This window comes from Notamacropus eugenii, chromosome 5, assembly GCF_028372415.1.
Source record: "Notamacropus eugenii isolate mMacEug1 chromosome 5, mMacEug1.pri_v2, whole genome shotgun sequence".
Classification (NCBI taxonomy): Eukaryota; Metazoa; Chordata; class Mammalia; order Diprotodontia; family Macropodidae; genus Notamacropus; species Notamacropus eugenii.
The window spans coordinates 33,806,591-33,826,615 of record NC_092876.1 but is presented as its reverse complement, the minus strand read 5'-3'; the positions used below and the strand labels follow the sequence as shown (position 1 = coordinate 33,826,615).

Here is a 20,025-nt window from a genome sequence, read left to right as displayed (position 1 = left end):
TGACCTTGGGCAAGTCACTTGGTCTCTGAATCTGTTTCTTCATCTGTAAAATTGGGGATAAGAGATAGTATGGTATAGTAGATGGAGTAGTGGACTTAGGGTCAAAAGACTTGAGTTCAAATCTCCTTCTCTGACATTCACTAGCAGGCAAGCCCCTTAGCCCTGTTGAGTTTGAGACAACTCCCTAAATTTTCACTTAGACATGAATGTTTATCTGGATAGGGGTTTCCACACCCACAAGATTATATATTAATGTAAAAATAATAATGCTATTTGTGTTACCTACCTCATAGGCCTATAAACTGGAAAGCATTATAGAAACATGAATAATTATTTATAACTGGTCACCACAGCAGTAGGGGAAGGCCCTGGGTGGGGAGAGGGGGGAAGGGGGTTCAGCTGGAGGAAGTGAGATTTGGCCAGGGAGCCTCTCTCTTTCTCTCTGTTTCCCTTGCCTGGCCCCTTCTTCTGATGGGCATGTGTATGTGTCTGGGTGGGGAGGGTGTAGAAGGGGATGGGACCAAAGAGTCCCAGAGTGGGGAGGGAAGGGTCACTGCAGGTCATAACCAATTAGTATCTATAAGGAAAGGAACTGGAAAGGAGTGCCCTCCATCCCCCACGCAGTTCCTCATTCCAGCACAGAAAGCTTGGCATCCAGTCTGTCCATGCAGCCTCCAGGAAGGGTCATTAAACTAAATCCCCAACTGTGTGGGTGAGTGGAGACCACAGTGTCAAGGAGTCTGAATTCCCCCTTGCCGGGGCTGAGGCAGCCCACTGTGGGTGGGGGAGGCAGACACCTGACTCTCCTTACTGAGGTTAATTTCAGTCTTTCTTGCAACATAACCATGGACAGCTACCCAGCCTAGTATAGTCAAAAAGGCTCTAGGCTTGGAGTTAGAAGAGATCTGGGTTCAGATCCTGCTTCTCATCCTGCCTTAGTAATCAGATTGCCCTAGACAAGCCAGTTCATCTTTCTGAGGCTTAGTTTTCTTATCTACAAAATAAAGATAACCTACAACAATCCCTTCATAGAGCTGTTATAAGGCAATATACAAGAATACTTTGTAACCCAAAAGTGCTTGACAAGTATCAACTTTTTCTGGGACATTTTTAGGGGGGGGGTCTGGACAGGGAATGGGGGACTTTCAGTATGGAAATTCCCTTCACTGATGCATATCAGTAACTGGTCTGTAACTTAGATTGGTTATAGAGAGTCACCTAGAACACTGAGAGATTCAGTGGGTTGTCCAAGGTCTCTCAACATTACCAGTGTGGGTCAGGGATAGGACTTGAATCCAGGGCTTCCTGAAACTACCACCACCACTACCATCATCATCCCTGAGATAAGTCAGAAAGCTGCCCCAGGCAGCCCCTCTGTGAGTCTCTCTCCAGGCATGAAACTGGAGAGGCAGAGGGGGCCTTGAATGTCACACCAGGCATTTGAAGCTCACCTTTCTGATGTTGGGTCCTGGCAGTTAAGTGGGTATCTGAGCTCAATGACATCCCCATTTTTCTCCCTCAGCAGGCCATGCTGTTCTGTGTAGTACTGCACCAGCTCAGCCAGTGTGGCAAACTTCTCGCCCCCATAGAGGTCATAGTAATCCCCAGAGTTCTGGATTTTAATGTGGGTCACCTCCTCGTTTCGCCTGCAGAGAACAAGATCACAGTCAACGCCTGTAGCAGGACAGCCTGGGGTGGGAGGCCATCCCTAGCATAGACTGGGGTCCAATGTCTATCCTTCTGGCTATTCCAGCATGTCCTGATTCCGAGCATTTTCTCTGACTGTGCCCTATCCTTGGAATGCTCTCTTTCCTCATCTCCACCTTCTGACCTCCCTGGCTTCCTCCAAGTCTCAGCTAAAATCTGACCTTCTCCAGGAAGTCTTTCCCAATCCCTCTCCATTCTAGTGCTTCCCCCAGTTAATTATCTTATAGAGAAACTTGTTTGTACACAGTGGTTTCCATGTTGTCTCCTCCATTAGACTGTAAACTTTCTGAGGGCAAGGGCTGTCTTTTGTCTCTTTTTGTACCCCTTGCACTTAGTACAGTGTCAGGAATATAGTAGATGCTTAAAAAATGTTTACTGATTGATTACTTTTGTCTTTCTATGTATCCCCAGTGCTTGACACATAGTAGGCACTTAGTAAATGTTTGTTGACTGACTAAATGTACAGAAAAGGACTCCTGTTTAATTAAAGAGAAAAGGAAATCTGTAGGCCCTGGCAGACATCCCCCTGCCTCAGGATGCAAACCAAAAGAGCCTTCCCCAAGCCTCTTAGAAATACTGCCAGCAGAAAAAGTCATAGGATCTTAGATGTAGAGCTGGAATCGCAAGGTCATCATATCCAATCCCCTCTTTTTAGAAATGATGAAACTGAGGCACAGAGAGGTTAAATTACTTGCCCAGGGTCACATAGCAAATAAGTATCTGGGGCAGAATTTGAATTCAGGTCTTCCTGATTCCAAATCCAATGCACCATCCATTTTGCTACCTAGGGAGCCTCATTTCCCCTGACTGTTTAATGTCACTAGGAGTTCTTCTGAGAGTGCTCTCATTCTCTCTTCCTCCAGGGGGATATCAAGATAGAGGGCTGAACTTGAAGTCAGGAAGACAATCTGGGTTCAAATCTTGTTTCTGGATTTGACTAGCTGTGTGACCTTGAATAAGTCAATTTCTCTGATCTTTAGTCTCCTCATCTGTAAAATGAGGATAAAAGCAGCCACTTCTTTACAGGATGATACGATCATCAAATAAGATAGCACATAAAGTGCTTTGCAAATTTTAAAGCTCTATATTAACAGGAACTGTCATATCCCAAGAACCCCAAGCTGTGGGAAGCTCATTTTCATGTCTAGCTTTGTGCTGCCCTATCCTCAGTGGAGATCTCTGAAAAGACTCGGAGTTTGCTGTGATGCCTCATTTCACGCACCCCTCGTTCCCAAGTCCATCTTGCAGGACTCAGGTAACTCCTGTCTTCTTGGCTGGGAAATCCCAGGGTGCTCCTCTCCAATTTCCTATGGCCTCTTCCCCTCCTCCTCCCCCCACACAATGCAGTTCTTCAAGAAGACCACTCCTCCCCCAAACTTCAACCCCCTCCCAATGGGTACCCCAGCCAGACAATTGAGGCTATTGATACACTAGAGCCCTGAGGGAGGCCAGACTGGACCAGGCCCTCCCCCTCAACCCAGCTCACAGACACACACAAAGAACATGGGCCATTGGGGGGAGGGACATAGAGAGAAACTCAAGCCCAGAGAAAATGGAGATGAGGAAGGGGGAAGGGCCCCCCTCACCTCCAGATATAGGCCTGTCCTCCGCTTTGAGACTGGCTCAAGGGATGGGGCTGGAAGCCAGAATTCTTGATATCTGAGTGTACTCCCTCCCCAAAGAGTCAGGGGAAGGGGGTTGTCTGAACTGGAGGGAGGGGCCTCAGGGATTCTTAGAAGACGAGAGGTGTTTGTGGGAGGGCAAGCCAGACTAGAAAGATCTAGTTCCTTCTGTGCCCCGCTCCTCTTGATCTAAGGAGAGGAGGTTCATTCCCTACATATCAAGACTAATCAGTACTCCTGACCCTCGCCACCACAGAGACACTCTCCATGTCCAGAGGAAGATAGGGAAAGGGCATGGGAATCTCGGGATAGGGAGAGAACAGGCCTCTCCCAGATACTGAGCAGTCTGGCTCAAGAAGAGACATCTCCACATACACTATCCCTACTCTCTCCTCTGTAAGGAGACAAGTAGTGGGGGAGGGGGGGGGCTTAGGACCCCCATCTAATAAAAAGTTCATAGCCAAAGACTCCGGAACAACTGTGAAGAATTCCAGGTCTCATGGCTTGGTATGGCCTCCAGGCTTAAGGGTGTTGGTTTCCTAGAGTCAGTCAGGTCCTTCTCCAGTGACCTTGTGACAGTGAAACATCTTCCCCTCCCACACATCCCCTACTGTGAGGCTCTGGCTACATCTCCTGGACACACATATAAATATTTGGATACTCCAGGAGCCATAGGCCTCTATCAGCACGCACATCTGTCTACAATTGAAGAAGTGGGATTTGGGGGGCAGGGGAAGGATAATCTGTCATTCACCTTGGCTTTGACCTATAGCCCCTTGACTGAATGCTTTCCACCCCCCAATCTGTACCCAGTACCTTTCTTACCTTAGAATCCTGTGCCTCCCCCCAAAGTGAAAGTTCCCACTCCCACTATCATTCCCAGAGAATGCCAGGCATCCCTACCTGACCGAGAGGGTAAAGTCACCAGGGTTGCTTTTGCTTGGTCGGGCCAGAAAGCTTCCATGTACACCACGGGTGAGAAGGAGTTTTTCAGCCTCCAGCCCACTGATGTTGGGGTGAAACCACCTGAGGAAGTAAGAGGGCACACAGTCAGCCCTGCCCAGCACAGACTCCACCAAGGCAATGGAGATCCTGTTCTTCCAGCAAATGAAATGGCCATGAACCACAAGTCCAGCTTCTAGGAATCTGGTCCTGAATGGCCTCCCATTACCCCCCAACACACACAGGGAACTGGGTGAGTCCCTCAAGTCCCCCCAACACATACCTGGATACTCAATGACCTCCTCACTGATCCCATAATACACTGGGAATTAAAGGCCTCTCATATCCCTTAGCACACACCTGCATACTCAATGACCTCTTCGTTACCCCCCAACATACATTGGAAATTAAAGCCCCCCATATCCAGCAACACACTGGATAGTGTCAAACATGCCCTAGGGCCTGAGAGCCCCATGCTACCCCACCCCAATATGTGCCTGGATGCTGACTTACTTTCCCCATTACCATACCCTTCAATAAATACGTCTGGAAAAATGAGGCCTCTCACTTTGTCCAAACCTATGTATATTCCCTCCTCCCAAAGTCACTGGAGGGAGGGTGATTGCAGGAGGAGCTGAAGCGGGGGGAACCCTCTGGTCCCACAGGCTACAGGCAAAGAGATTTGCTTTCAACCTGGCAGTCCCCAGAGCAGGATCCCTTTTGGACAGGAATTTTTAACTTTTATTGTACCATGGACCCCTTGGGCAGTGTGGAGAAATCTATGAATCCCTTCTCAGAATCATGTTTTTAAATCCATCAAATCCATAGGCTTACAATACATACCGAAATAGAATTATCAAAATATTTTTCCGAAAAAGTTCACTGATCCCAGTTTAAGAATCCCTGCTTTTGGAAATCTTTCCATGAGCCCTTTAAGACATTACTTGGGGGGAATATACTCGGCAATTGGAGCAGAAAGTGAGGGATGTGGTGGGAATCTGACTGGAGAAGATACCAGTTACTCAGTGGAGATTTCCCATCTTTCCCAGAAAAAGGTTAAACTTTGACAGGTAGCTAGAAAAAGTCCCATGACTTGTGAACTCCACCCCTAGCACCCAGGAAACACAATGGGGAATGAACTTTTGCAATAGCCTCCTCACCAATCATCTTGTCTCCAATGCATCTCCATTCCAATTCATTCTCCATTTTCAGTGGACCAAGTGCTCACTACTGACTCTCCTATTCAATAATCCCAATGATTCCCTATTAGCTCCAGGATCAGATATAAATGCTTCTCTGTCTTCTCCATCACAACCTGACCTAACCTATGTTTCCTACTTTATTTTACGTCATTCCACTTCAAATATACTATGGTGCAGCCAAAGCAGCTTTCTTTCAAGTTCTTCACATGTGACCCACTCATCTCCCATCTCCCTGGACTGGCAATAATTCCCATGCCCTCCTCCTCACCTTGGCCTCTTAGGATCTTTAACTCAGTCAAAACTCTGCTCAAACACTGCCTCCTATATAAAGCCTTCCCAACCCCCTCCCCAAAAGTAATGTCTTCTTTATTCCACCTCAAATCAAGGACCATGTAATAGTGTTCATGTATAGGTTGCTAGCCTCAAAAGGATGTAAGTGGCCTGAGGGCAAGGAATCTCTTAGTTTTTTACTTTGTAACTCTCACTCCTGGCATAGTGCCTAGCTCTAAGTAGGCAATTAACAAATGTCCTTGATGGATTTGCTCACCTCCCCCACAGCCCTCCAGTGACGCAGGTCTATCGGTTATAACACTGTAATCTATGACTGGTAATTGAAACATTGTAACCTCAATGCAAACAGTAATTCAGAAGAATGGCCACCACACAGGAACTCCCAGCATCTATTTGGGTCTAAGATAAGGGAAAATAAACATCACCCTCTGGGACTTCAGCGTTTTAAAGAACTGTGAACTGTCTTAGAAGGAGGAAAATGTACACGGTCATGTGGCCCCCACATCCCAGGAAAAAGAACCAGACAAGACACTGGAGACCAACAAGTCTTTACATATAATAATAATTTATACGGTACACTAAGGTTTGCAAAACACTGCTCTGATTATCTCATTTGATCCTCACAATAATCCCGTTACCTAGGTGCTATCATTATTTTTATTTTACAGATAAGAAAACTGAGGCTGAGAGAAATTGATTTTCCCAGGGTCACACAACTATTAAACTGGATTTGAACTCAGGTGTTCTTGTCTCTAAGTTGCGTGCTCTATATACTGAGTGACCTAAGTGTGCCACACAGATTTAGAGATGAAAAGGACTCCAGAGGCCATTAAGTCCAACTCTCTTTTACAGGTGAGGGAACCTGAGATTCAAGGTAATAGCGATTTGTCCAAGGTCACACAGGTGGTAAACCAAAGGGCCAGAATTCAAGCCCAGGTCCTTATATTCCAAACCCAGTAGCTCTTCTTCTGCACCCTACCGAGGAAACTGCTAAGCATGGGGATGGGGCTCGTGCAAGGGTCTTGAGAGTCTGCAAGAAGGTCAGTGCTATAGCTTCAATTCTGGGCTGGGCTCGGTTCTAGCTTGACCGCTGTCCAAAGGAGGAAGGAAGCCTTAATGATCTCCAAGATCCTTTTCAGATAAAAGTGGACAAACTTATGACCTGCCCATCTGCCTGCCCGGGCGCAGTATCTCAAAGGGAATTGCTCAACAAAACATAACCTTGAGAATGAATCTGCTGGAGCTGAGGCTGGGATCTGGACTGGGCTGGGGTCCTATGAGCCTCCTCTTTGCAATTGGGATGGCCTGGTTCTTCCACTAAAAATGCCTAGGGAAAGATGGCCCTCCTCTTTAGCACTGGGGCTTCTGTCGATCCTTAGAAGTCAGGGGGCAAAGGGAATGGGGAAGATCAGGGATCAGAGATGCCTACAAGGGACCACTGAGGTCATCTGGGCCAACTTCCTCATTTTACAGAAGAAGAAATTGAGGCCCAGGGAAGTCATAGGATCATAGATCTCAGGCTGACAGGGAGCTAACAGGACATCTATGCCAACTGCCCCATTTTCCAAATAAGTAAACTAAGGCCCATGGGGGGTTGTGTAACTTGTTCACCATCCCACAGGTAATAAACATGAGAAGTAGGGTTCAAACCCAAGTCTTCCAACTACAAATCCAGAAGAAGGTAGGAGGAAGGAAAGAGGAAAGAATGAGAGAGAGAGGGAGAAAGAAAGAGAGAGAGGGAGGGAGAAAGAAAGAGAGGGAAGGAGAAAGAGAGAGGGAGGGAGAGGGAGAGAGAGAGATATGTAGAGGGAGATATAAAAGACAGAAATGCAGAATGTTAGAGAGATGATAGAGACACAGAAGAAGAGAGGAGAAGGGAAGAGGTGGGGGAGAAAGAGAGGGAGAGACAGAGCCAGTGAAAGATAGAGAGAGGAGAAACACACAAAGAGAAAGTAGAGACAGTGAAAGAGGGAGGGAGGGAAAAGAGAGATAAGAAGACAGAGAAAGTGAGAGGAGAGAGAGGGGAGGGAGAAAGGAAGAGAAAGAGAGGAATGGAGGGAGGGATAGAGAGAGAGGAGAGAATGAGAAGAGGGAGGGAGAGAGATAGAGGGAAGGAGAGAGAGAAAAAAGAAGGAGGGAGGGACAGAGAGAAAGGGAGGGAGGGAGAAAGGGAAGGAGAGGACAGACAGACAGCCATCCTAGGCAGGTATCCCTCTCACAAAGCCCTGGGCATTTGGAAGCTTCCACCCTTTTCCCCAAAAAGGAAACTCAGTCAACCTCAGTCAAGCTCCCTCTAATAAAACAAAGCCCCAAACTCACTTTTCTCAGTCGAAACCCCACCACCCAGTAAAATGTCAGCTCCTTGAGGACCACATTTTCCTGCTGTCTTTGCACCCCCAGTGCCCGGCACATAATAGGTACTTAATAGCTTCGAAGGGTCACAGACTTAAAGCCAAAGGGCCCTCAGAGACTTTCAAGTTCCCACCCCCCTCATTTTACAGAGGAGCAAACTAAGGGCCACAGGTCTGAGTGACTTGCCCAGGGTCACGTGGCTCATGAGTACCTAAGGTGGGCTGAGAACCCAGGTCTCCCTGACTTTAAGCCCACAGTCCTCCTCAGGATCATTAGACTCTTTTCCATTATCGACTAAAGGAGGGAAACGGCAGCAAGCTCTGGAAGACTCACTTAGAATCTGTAAATGGGAGGAGGGAAGGAGAAAGCTGGAGAGGCAGGTCAGGATCACATCCTGGGGAGCCTTGAGTGTCCAACTGAAGAGTTGGAATTTTATTCTACAAGCAATGGGGAGCCATGTAAGGCTTTTGAGTAGGACAAGAGTTCTTTAGACAGATTACTCTAGGACTGGGCATATGGTAACACCTTCATTAATGTTTGCTTATTGACTGACTGATGCTAGCTGCCTAGGTGGGATAACTTGGCAAAGGGAGAGACCAGAGCCAGGGACCTGTCTGGAGGCTGTCTCAATAGTCCAGAAGAAAGTTAATGAGTACCTGGAGGGAGGTAGGGGATGTGAGAGTGGCCTGGATGGATAGATTCAAGAGATATTCTAGACTAGGGGAAGAATGGGTAGCGTTTGACAATAGATGAAAGCCCCAGAGACACATGGGGAGACAGAGAGAGAGAGAGAGAGAGATTTCAAGGGAAGAGAGGAGATAGGCAGGCAGAGACAGGCATAGGGATGGGGACAGAAACACAGAAGAGGGAGAGCTGTTTCCATTTGTCACTGAGGCTCCGGCCCTGCCCAGCATCCGCCTCTACTGTGGAAAATGCTGAGCTGAGGGGCTGTTAGGCGAGCAGCTGAGTGAGGGCCCCCGGTAAGGCCTGAAGTAGGGGTGTGGGGGAGGGAGCTGGGCCAGAGCTGCGGTTTGGGGGAAGGGGGGCCAGCCAGGTTGTTTTTTCCTTTGGTAACTTAGATTCAGATTTTCCATCACCCCCTCCTGAGCATCTCACTCTCAGGAGTGGCCCAGGCCTTATCAAAGTGGAAATCTCCTCAAGGCCCCAGATCGGACCGAGTCCCTGTAAGATCTGTGGCCAGCGAGGCCCAGAATACATTTCGGTGTCTCTCCCTTTGTCCTTCCCGGGCCAGGAGGTGAAGGCACTGAGAGATCTGATCTGGAAGAAGCTGAGGTCTTTGGCGATGACCTCAGGCTGGGCTGGGGAAAACCAGAGGCATCTGTCCCTGACCTAGTCACACCAGTCTGTGCTGGGGCAGGGAAATTCCGTGTGTGTGCACGCATGCGCGTGCTCTGTCTATGTCTTCTTCACTGCCCTGTGCCCATCTATCCTCCTGCTAAGACAAAGTCTCCCTAAAAACAGCAGATCCGAGTCCAGATTTTCTGCCAACCAAAGCTGGCTGCCTTTGGAATGTTTCTGGAGCCAAATATTGGGGAGAACTTCTTGGTACAGTAGAAAGGGTATTGAATGTGGAGTTACCAGATCTGGATTCAAATTCTGATTCTGACACTTACCTGTGTGACCTTGGGGAAAACATTCACTGTCTCTGAGCCTCACTTCCATTTCTGTCAAATGAAGGGATTGGACCAATGGGCCTTTCCAGCTTTATATTGATTTACCTAAATCATGTAGTCTACCTGGGCCTCAGTTTTCTCATGTATTAAGAAGGGAGTTGGCCCCTTCCAGCTGAGATGTGGGGGCCTTCATCCTGCCCTCCTATCTGGCCTCAGAGGCACCCTGGAGAAACGGCAATATGGCAGTGTGTATGTGCCCAACATGGACACCAGAATGGTAGCCCTGGTGAGGATACGGCTGTGGCCATAACCCAGCCTTTATAGGAAGGAGGGGTTACATTGTCCAGGATGGGACAGCTACACTGCCATAGGGGCAGGTGGATCTGGGTGCAGGGTGGGGATGGGGCTGGGGGACAGTCAGAACAGAGGGCCAATTGCTTTCCTAAAGCCAGGTTGGGTCACCCCACCCCTGCCCCCTGGCAGGACCAGCAGACTGTCATTAAGGAAGTGAGACCAGTCACACAACCCCTCCTGGTCTCATCACCCCCAGGAAATGAGTCATAGTCCAAGAGCTCAGGGTCCCTGGGCAGCGCCCACCCCTACCCCAGGAGATGAACCCAAGAGACACAGCCCTGAGAGTGACTCGGGCTGCATCAAATGGCCTCTCAGCATTTTAAGGTGCCCACCCCTGCCAGGCACTGGAGCGCCAGCTCTCCCTGAAGTGGTACCTGCTCCAAAGTCCTTGCCCATCCTGCCCATTCCATCAGGGAGTTTGGAGAGAAGGCAGGATTGACAGGGCTGCTCCACCCCAGTGTGAGGCTTACAAAGCTCCCACACTCCTGTGGCATCTTCACTCCCCTGGGAGTGAAGGAGGGAGGGAATCCTCAAAGGTCAGGCTGAGAGGCCCAAGGGATCCTGAGCTCTGAACCTACTTTCACCCCTAAAATGTGCAGCACATGGTGCTGGAGCTAGAAGGGACCTTACAGGCAGCATCAGAATTTGAATCCAGACTCTTGTCTCTGAAGTGGAATCCCTTTCCAATGGATCACATTCTCCCTGCCTCACCGAGGGTTCCAGAGATTCTGTCTAACCCTTTCACTTAGGAGCCTAGCTTCCAATCCCACCTCATCCTTTCTTCCTCTGAGTCCTGGGCAAATTACTCGACCTCCCTGGGTCTCTGTTTCTTCATTTGTGAAATGAAGAGGTTAGAAAGAGGGCCCCAAGCTTCCTCTAAACTCTAGATTTAGGCCCTCAGGAGAGTCCTAAGTGTCTTCTCTGGGGTTCTTGCCCCATGCCTGGGGGGCGAGGCTAAGAACACAGATTCAAAGCTAGGAGGGATCTTAGGTCATCTAGTTCAACCCCATTTCACAGATGAGAAACTGAGTCCTAGCCAGGGAAAGTGACTTGCTCAAGGCCACACAGGTAGTGGGTATTGGAACAGGTATTCAAACCTGGGCCCTGAGACTCCAAAGCTAATGCTCTCCCCACAGCAGGACATGAGCTGCCTGAAACAACAAGACAGACCAGAGGAAGGTTTTTATGTTCCTGGGACCTAGCAACTGCCCCCTCCAAGACTAGGTCCTTATCTGCTAGTGAGAGCCAAGATCCAAGGCAGGAGGGTTCAAGGGGGAACCTTCAAAGTCTTCTCCCTGGCAGCATCATACACTGGACAGGAGTCAGGAGGCCCCAGCTAACTGGCATAGGGGATAGAGTGCCAAACTTAGAGTCAGGAAAACCTGAGATCAAATCCAGCCTCAGACACTTGTATCAACTGTGTAACCTTGGGCAAGTCATCTCCCCTCTGCTTGCCTCAATTTCCTCATCTGCAAAACACAGACAATAAGATAACAATGGCAGTTACCTCCCAAGGCTGTTATGAGGATCAAATGAAATAATATTCGTAAAGCGCTAATTGTTATTATCTTTATGACCTTGGACAAGTGATTTCATCTCTCTGGCCTCAGTTTCCTCTTCTGTACAATAAGGACACAGCACTAGATAACCTCAAAGGTCCTTTCTAACTCTAAATTCATGTACTCTCTGATATTTTCAGCATTAACCATCCTAATAGATGACCAGGCAGTTTGGACCCAGACACAGTCCAAGGCACTGGGTCAGTCCAATGTCCCTGTGGATAAATGAGAGGGATATGGATCTGAGAACAGCCACACCAGTCTAGGGAATGTGGAAAGTCACCCAGGAGGAGGTGCCAGCCAGAGAAGGGGGTGGTGTCTGAGGCCCAAATTGTAGCTTCAGACTCTGAATGGAAAGGAGGCTCTTACCCCCAAAATGCTGGGTTTCAGGCTTCCCCCTGGAGGGCCAGTCTTCAAATGACCCCACACCAGCCACCCCCTGCTCATGCGGACCTCATTTCCTTGGACAGAGGGTCCCCTCCTGTACCCACACAAGAGAAATCAAGCCCCATAGTCCACCACTCCCCAACCCTGGAAGTCTCTGGAGGCCCCTGGACGGACCACCCTTTTCCTGGGCACAAGAGATCTGGGGCCACTTGGCACTGATGCCCAAAGATACTGGTAATTGGTGAGAAACAAGATGTTCTGTGCGAAAGGCCCCCAAATAAATTTGTACTTGTTACAAAGACTTTCTCCCCTTCCACTCTCAGCTCACGGTCATGGTCACACCAGCCACACCCTCACCATAGTCCCAGAGCTAGGATGCTGCCAGGAGGCCTGACCCCAGACCACATCGGTCCTCCTCCCACCTCCAGTCAAAGAAACACAGACCATCCCGAGGATCTCCACTCCTGCTACTTCCATACCAGGATTAACCAGAAGAGAAAAGGAAGTTGGCTGCCCACATAGGGATTCCTTGACTCCACCTTGGCAGAGAGGACAAGCTCAGTGGGAAGCATCCCCCTCTACCTAGGGTCCACCACCATCCCGAAGAAAACCAGGGCCAAGAAGAGCCCCAGGAACTAAGAGAGCCCAGGACTGGACTAGCAGGTGCCACGGCTGAGCTGGTGGCCCATGGAGCAGAGCGTCCCTCACACCCCCAGGTCCGGGTGTTCTCCCTACCTCACCATGGCCCTGGGCCTCAGAGACGCAGCCAGAGACCTCCGTCCGCCTGCCCGTCCAGCTCCGAGGCAGACCAAGACGTTAGTCCACAAACCACAGGACACGGAGGGAGCAGAAGCCAGGGGGAGGGGGAAGGGGGCGGGGAGTGGGCGCCCTAATCGGGGACTTGGCTGAGCTCTGGCTGGGCGTGTGGCAGCCTGATAGGGGCACGGCCGGGGCCAAGGGGACAGGCCCGAGTCTCTGAGGGAGGAGGGACAGCTGGGCCTGAGGTCTGGCTGGAGGGCAGCTCCAGGACGCTGTGCCAAAGGGACCCAGGACATCCAGGCCCAGCCCAACCCATCTTTCCTCCAGGCTGGGCCAGCTCAGCTCAGGACATGGCAAGGGGGAGGGAGGGAGGAGGACGCGCAGGCAGTGGGAAGGCTGTTGTTCTGAACCAAACAGTATAGCGATGATCACAGAGGACTGACTGCTGAGTTCTGAGTTAGTAGCTCAGGCAATCTTGGGAATGCCCAGACAGCTTCCCCAGGCCAAGGCCCAGACAGCTGGGGCAGACATTACCCCTGAGTGGGTACAGGGTCAGGGTTGGGGAGAAGACTGGGAACAGGCCATTTGAAGTCCCAAGGAGTCTGCGGGTTCCTTAGCATCACAGGCTCATGGAGCTGGAAGCAACCTCACAGGCATCCTGTCTAATGCCTCCATTTTATAAATGAGGGACAAAAGTGACTTACCCAAAGTCATCTAGATATTAAGCGGCAGAACCAGGATTTGAACCCAGGCCTTTTGCCTCCAGAGTCAGCACTCTGAATTCTATGGCATTGCCTCCCTAAGCCCTGCCCAAAGATAGAGATGTATCTCACCCTGCTGAGGCAGAGTGGAGCTCTCCCTTAGCTCCTCCTACTCTGGAGCCTCTCAAGAGGTCCCTCAGCTGCTTATTTTAATACTCAGCTCCTGTCAGGAAGTCCTTCCCTAGGTCTGACCCAAGTCTATCCTGCTGTAGGCTCAGGCTATTCCTCTTAGAATAAGAGAGAGGAGTGGGGAGAGGGGGACAGAGAGAGAAAGGGAGAGAGACAAAGAGAGAGGAAGAGAAAAAGATCCAAAGTGAGAAGCAGAGGAGAAAGAGACACAGAGAGAGACAGAGGGTAGGGAAGAGAGAGACAGAGAGAAAGTGGTAGAGGTGAGGAGGGAGCAAGAAAGGAAAACAGGCAGAGAGAGAGAGAGGGAGAGAGGAAGAAAAAGCCACAGGGAGGAGAAAGGGAGAAAGAAAGAGATAGGGTGGGGGAGAAAGGGCATGAGAGAGACAGAGTGTTGGTGAGAGGGAGAGAAAGACAGAGACAAAAGGTGGGAGAGAGAAAGGAGAAAGAGAAAGAAAGGAGAGAGAAAAGGAGAGGAGAGAAAAGGTCATTGAGTGTGGGAAGACAGGAGAAAAAGAGAAAGAGAAAGGAGAGAGAAGGAGAGAAAGAGACAGACACTGAGTGGAGAAAGAAGAAAGTGGCAGAGAATGAGGGGAAAGAGAGACATACAGAGAGAAAAAAAGACAGGAAAACAGACAGAAGCAGACAGAGAAAGGAGGAGAGAGGGAGAGAGACAGAGAGGGAGACACAGAGAAAGGAAGGAGGGAGGGAGAGACCAGAGACAGATACACAGAGAAACACATGTAGAGGAAAGAGGAAAGGAGAGAAGAGAAGGGAATATAAAGTATTTCTTAAGTACCTACTTTCTCTCTGCCAGATACTGCGTGCTAATAAGCACTTTACAAATATTTGCTTTTCATCCTCACAACAATTCAGGGAGGCAGGCTCTATAGTTATCCCCATTTTAGAGTTGAGAAAATTGAGACAGTCAGAAATGAAGTGACTTGCCCAGAGTCATAGCTAGGAAATGTCTGAAGCAGAATTTGAATTCAGGTGCTCCTGACTCCAAGCTCAGTGTTCTGTGCACCCAAACATATAAAGACAGAGACAGAAAGAAACATGGAAAAGCAGGAATGGTGGAGTATCCAAAGGCTCTGGCCCCTGCTTCCTTGCCTTCCTCTCCCTCAGCCCCAGGCACTTCAGCCCTGGTCCAAGAAGCCCTTGCTGAGTCTGTTGCAGAGCTGTCCAGCTACCAGAACAAGGGGCCCAGGAGCTACTCTGCAGTAAGCAGTATTTCCATTCAACCCAACAAAGTCATTGATGATTAGAGGTGGGGGACCCTCAGATGCCAACCATGGGAAAGCTGAAGGCCAAGGCTCAGACTGAGTTGGACAGGTGTGCATGTGAGGTATGGTTAAGGCAGTCATGAGATCCTATGATTTAGAGCCTAGGACCTTTGGGGCAGATGAGACTCAGAGATGGAACTGTAACTAGAAATTCATAATCCTGGGGAAAATTCAACTAAGCTGGTTGAGGGTGATGAGGAGGAGGGATTGTCACCCACAGGACACTGGACAATCCATTTCCCAGAGAATCTTGGGGGTTGAGGGTGAGAGAACAAACTACAGGAGACCCTCTATTCTGGTCCTCCAAGCCCCTCTCTAGTCCCACCCATCAAGGCTCTGCTCACAGAAGCAGAATGCCTTGCCCAAGGTCACACAACCAGAATATAGCCAAGGTAGAACTTGAATCAAATGCCTCTCCCTGAAAATTTGGGATATTTTTCATTCTGCCAAATCCTATGCATTCTTGGGGGAATGGATCTGCTCTCTGGAGGCAGGGGCATTGATGAGGTGACTTTAAAGCTACCTCATCATGAGGGAAGGGAGAGGTAGAGCAGAGGAGAGGAGACACTGGAGGCTGAGGGCAGGGGATCTCATCCAATATCTGGTAATGACATCGGCCAAAACCCTGTCTCCCCCACTCCAGGTTTCCTCCCTCCCCCCCCTCCATGATCCACGAGTAGGAGCCGAATTAAGAATATCAGGGTTAAATTGGGAGCCCTGGGCACTGGGACAGAGTCACTTTTAGCCCTGGGCAAGGACAGAGAAGCTATTTCTGCCTTCACACTTCATGAGGGAATTTTTTTTGGGGGGGGGGGGCGATCCAGGGAGCTGGCACTCCAAGGATTTCAGTTGCTGTGCCTGGAACACCTGGAGCTTGGAGTGGGGGAGGGGAAATGGCCCAGCGAGTGCTTTTCCTGCATGGAAGAAGGGACCACAGTGGAATTCCCCAGTAGGGATAAAGACCTCCCCAAAGTGGGAGGGAAGATGATGCCAAGTATCTTCCATCTGCAACCAAGTGCCCCACAGATCACAAACTGTAAAGTCTGGGCTTGAGGATCTCTGGGGTTCCTCTCAGCTCTAACTTTAACTCTAGCTCCTATGACTTTGGGCAGGTCATGTTACCTCCCTAGGCCTCAGTTTCCTCATGTGCCAAATGAGGATACTGGATTAGTTGCCTTCTGTGGCCTCTCCAGCTCCAGGTGTGTGATCTCGAAAATGGAGGAGATAATACCCAACGCTTCACAAGGATGTCAGAGGGACACTTTGAAAGATTGCTTAGTAATATGACATCATTAAGACACCTGTCCCATTATCCGGCTATATTCCACAATTGAAACTCATTGAAAGGAGAGACTTGAACTTGCTTTTGTCTTGGACCTAGTATGGTCCCTTAAAAGCTTATAGGGTGAAAATGGCAACCATAATCACTGGGCTTTCCACATTTTCAAAGTCAGAGATACAGAAGTATAGCTTTCCAGTGAGAAGGCTGTACCTTGCAAATTTGATTTGGGGGCAAGGACTATCAAAGAGTGAATCTGAGTTAGCCCTCTATTAGGGATGGGATCCAGCCTGGTGCTAGGGAGACAGAAAGTCCCTGAATACTGGTTCAAGGCCACTGCTAGAAAGACTGAAGGAAAGAGAAGAGAGCTCACCTCTCTCCATGGAAGGACAGCAAAGGCTGTAAGCACTCTCTAAATTTTGGCACCCTGTGACGGAGCCCCAGTCCCCTGTCCTAGTTACAGTTATGTCAAGGTGAAGTCAGCCCAGTCCTGCTCCATCCCATTCATTTCAAACCCAAGAAGCATTGTCTCCATTTTGCAGGTGGGGAGACTAAGGTGCAGAGAAGTTCACAGAGTGGGGACTGGCCCAGGGTAGTGATTTGCTTCCTTTTCCTTCAGAGATTGGAGGGCAGATCAACTCATAGATTCATAGATTTAGAGCTAGAAGCCACCTAGTCCAATTCCCTCATTTTAGACATGGGAAAACTGAGGAACAAAGAGAGGAAGTGATTTACCCAAAGTCTCACCAGCAGCAGTAACCAGCTGCACTAAGATCTGAACCCTAGATCTACGACTATAAACTTAGTAATCTTTTCATTATAACAAACTGTCTCCCTGCTGGGTCAGGGAACTTTGTGTGGGGGTGGGGTGTGGAGCCAAGAGCTATGCTCCCTAAGCAGCAATAATTCTCCTGACAATAGACAAGGCCCCTTGTTCCTAGCTGAATCCTTTCCACCCACCCCTATTGCATGCTCAGTTGAGTTACCTCTCCCAGGGAAGGAGCATCCCTCTTCTAGGGCCAGAGAAGAAGATGGGTGTGGTGGGATCCCAGAGAATGCTGATCTGGTGTCACAGAACCTAGATCCAGGTCCTCGATAAGTCATTTACTTAGCATCTGAGCATGGGAAAGTTCCTTCCCCTTTCCGGGCCTCAGTTTCCTCATGTGTCAAATGAGAGAATGGAAGAGATGATAAAGTGCCTTTTAGCTCTAAGACCTATGATTCAGCCTGAAGGGTGATGCCAAGCCTCTCTGTACCTTCCCAGACCTGGGGATTTCCATGGGCAATGGGGGAAAGAAGGGAGGTTCAGAACTGGGGCAAAAGCCCTGGCCAGGCTAAAAGACGATGGGCCTGGTTACTGGGCATCCTTAGGACATGTCCCCAGATGTTTCACATTGGGAGGAATCCCAATGCTCCTTATGAGAGCTCTCAAATGCCCCTCCCTAGGTCTGGAGACTGTCTAGAAGCCCTTCAGGTCATCCTTTTCAGACCCTGAAGGTCACTGAAGCTGACAATACAGCCCTTTGGGGACTGGATCCCCTACTATGGTGTGAAATACCTTTTTCTTCTCCCCTTGCCCCTCCCTATTCTCCCAAGAGTGATGTGTCAGAGATCATGGCCCAAGCCACTGGGAGCAGGCTTCACAGTGGGGGTACCTGTCAGTCACTTCTTAAGTACCTACTGTGTGCCAGGCATTGCGCCAAGAGCTGAGGATACAAAAAAAGGACCAAAGACAATGCCTGCCTTCAAGGAACTTGAAATCTAATGTACAAACAAACCATAGCCAGAAGCCAGATAATCAACAGAAAGGAACCACTGGAATTAAGTGGGCTGAGGAAAGGCTTCCTGGTCATCAGCAGCCCTATCCCTGACCACCTCAGGGGGTGGTTAGTAGGGGACCAAGTCATCCCTCACATCTCCTGCCTCTGTTTGACATGGGGGAGCACCCAGAAGGGGTGGTTTCTCCTGGGAGGCTGCTTCAGGCAGAAGAAAGAGAGATATCAAAAGGAAATATCTCACGTCTAGATTCAAAGCTGAAAGGGACTTCAAAAGTTGTCTGACCCAACCACCCCTTTTATAGGTGAGGAAAGTCCAAGGTCACCCAGTCACTCAAAGGGCAGAAGTGAGTTGTGAGCATGGGCCTTTTGGCTCTGAGAGTCAGAGGGCTGGTCTACAGTTCCAGAGCTCACCTTTCTGTAGTATTTTAAGGTTTACCAATAGTTTTACACATAGTGGAGAGAATGTCTAGCTTGGAGTCAGGAAGACCTGAGTTCAAATTTAGCCTCAAACACTTACAAGTTGTATGACTTTGATCAAGTCACTTCTCATCTGCCTGCCTCAGTTTCCTCAACTGTAAAATGAGGGAAATAAGATCACTACTCCTCAGGATTGCTGAGAGGATCAAATGAGGTAATATTCCTAATGCCCTTAAGAGAGTATCTGGCCCATAGTAGGTGCTATATAAAAATTTTAGCTAGTTATTATTATTAATCATCTCTTGTGGTTTTCCACCACAGTCCTGGGAGGTAAAGACTACAGGTCATTCTTATCTCTATTTTACAGATGAGAAAACTGAGGTTGCACAAGGTAAAGTGATTTGTCCAGGGTCACAAAACTAGCAAGTTTCTGAGAAGGGATTCAAATCCAGTTTTCTAAACACTAAATCCAACACTCGGTCTACTGGTAAGTAAAATAGTCAAGCTATGAACAACATGTGAGAGCTTTTGGGTGTAGCATAGAAAGCACTAGATTTGGAGTCAGAGAAACCGGTCAGAATCCCAATTCTGCTGCGTTCTGTAAGACCTTAAGCAAGTAATGTTAACACTTCTGTATCTCAGTTTCCCCATCTGTCAAATGACAGACTTGGACAAGATGATCAAGCTCTAGATTGAGCATTTTAAGCCTTTTAAGAGACAGTGTTTAAGGAGCAGTAGACATACCCTCTCTCTAACACAGAGCTGTCAGGGGGGCACGTGGCCCTCGCTCTCACCCTCCCACCTCCAGAGTGAGAACCCAGGCAGAAACAGCAGGAACTGGGCACTTCCTGCAAGAGTTTCCTTCTTCCCTCCCGCCTCAGACAGGAAGCATTGGCCTGGGCCCAACATCTGTCCTGTCCTCCCCCATTTCCTGTTGCTTTCATTCCCATCCACCCCCACCTCAACCCAGGAGAACTTGGTAGGTGGGAAGGGGAAGGCATGCCCCCAGTCTAAGCCTCCAACCTCCACCCCCATCCAGGGAGAACTAATCGAAGTGGGAGCTAAGAAAGGGACCCAGAATTCCCCATACCACACTTCCTATACTAACCACTGAGCAGTGTGGAACATGAAGGGACATAGAGCCAGTATCTCGTGAGGAGTTGGGGTGGGGCACAGGTTCCACTCAGGAAATCATTCCTGGATGTGAAGCTGAGAGGGACAATATGAAACAGTGGAAGGAGTACTGGGTCACCCACTATTTTCTCCCAGAGGCCTTTCCCAGTCTCCTCCCCTCTCCCAACAGCTAAAGCTATACCCACCTAAGGCTACCCTCCCCATCTGGATGCATCTTGCATGTACCTAGTTATATGCCCATTGTCTTCTCCATTAAATTGCAAGGTTCTTGCAGGCAGGGACTTTTTGCTTTTCTTTGTATCTCTAGAGTTTAGAACAATGCTTGGCACACAGAAAGAGTTTAATAAATGCTTGGTCATCCATTGGCATCTGTTCAAACACCTGCCCAGACATTTATTTACCACCTGTCTGATTTTGGGCAAATGATTTTCCCTG

General features: G+C 49.1%; 1 protein-coding gene across 3 annotated transcripts in view; it reads right to left on the bottom strand.

The window, feature by feature from the left end:
- The window catches only part of LOC140503981 (tyrosine-protein phosphatase non-receptor type 11-like), a 49,592-nt gene that overhangs the window by 27,703 nt on the left and 1,864 nt on the right, over positions 1 to 20,025 (bottom strand). For 2 of the 3 annotated variants that reach the window (XM_072608435.1, XM_072608434.1), the window contains exons 1-3: positions 12,786 to 13,120; positions 4,233 to 4,355; positions 1,452 to 1,646 (exon numbers count right to left, since the gene is read on the bottom strand). In XM_072608435.1, the coding sequence (XP_072464536.1) occupies positions 1,452 to 1,646; positions 4,233 to 4,355; positions 12,786 to 13,105 (638 nt within the window). In that variant the 5' untranslated portion in view covers positions 13,106 to 13,120. Of the gene's footprint in view, positions 1 to 1,451; positions 1,647 to 4,232; positions 4,356 to 12,785; positions 13,121 to 20,025 lie in introns of those variants that run through there. The other variant, XM_072608436.1, reaches the window with a different exon arrangement.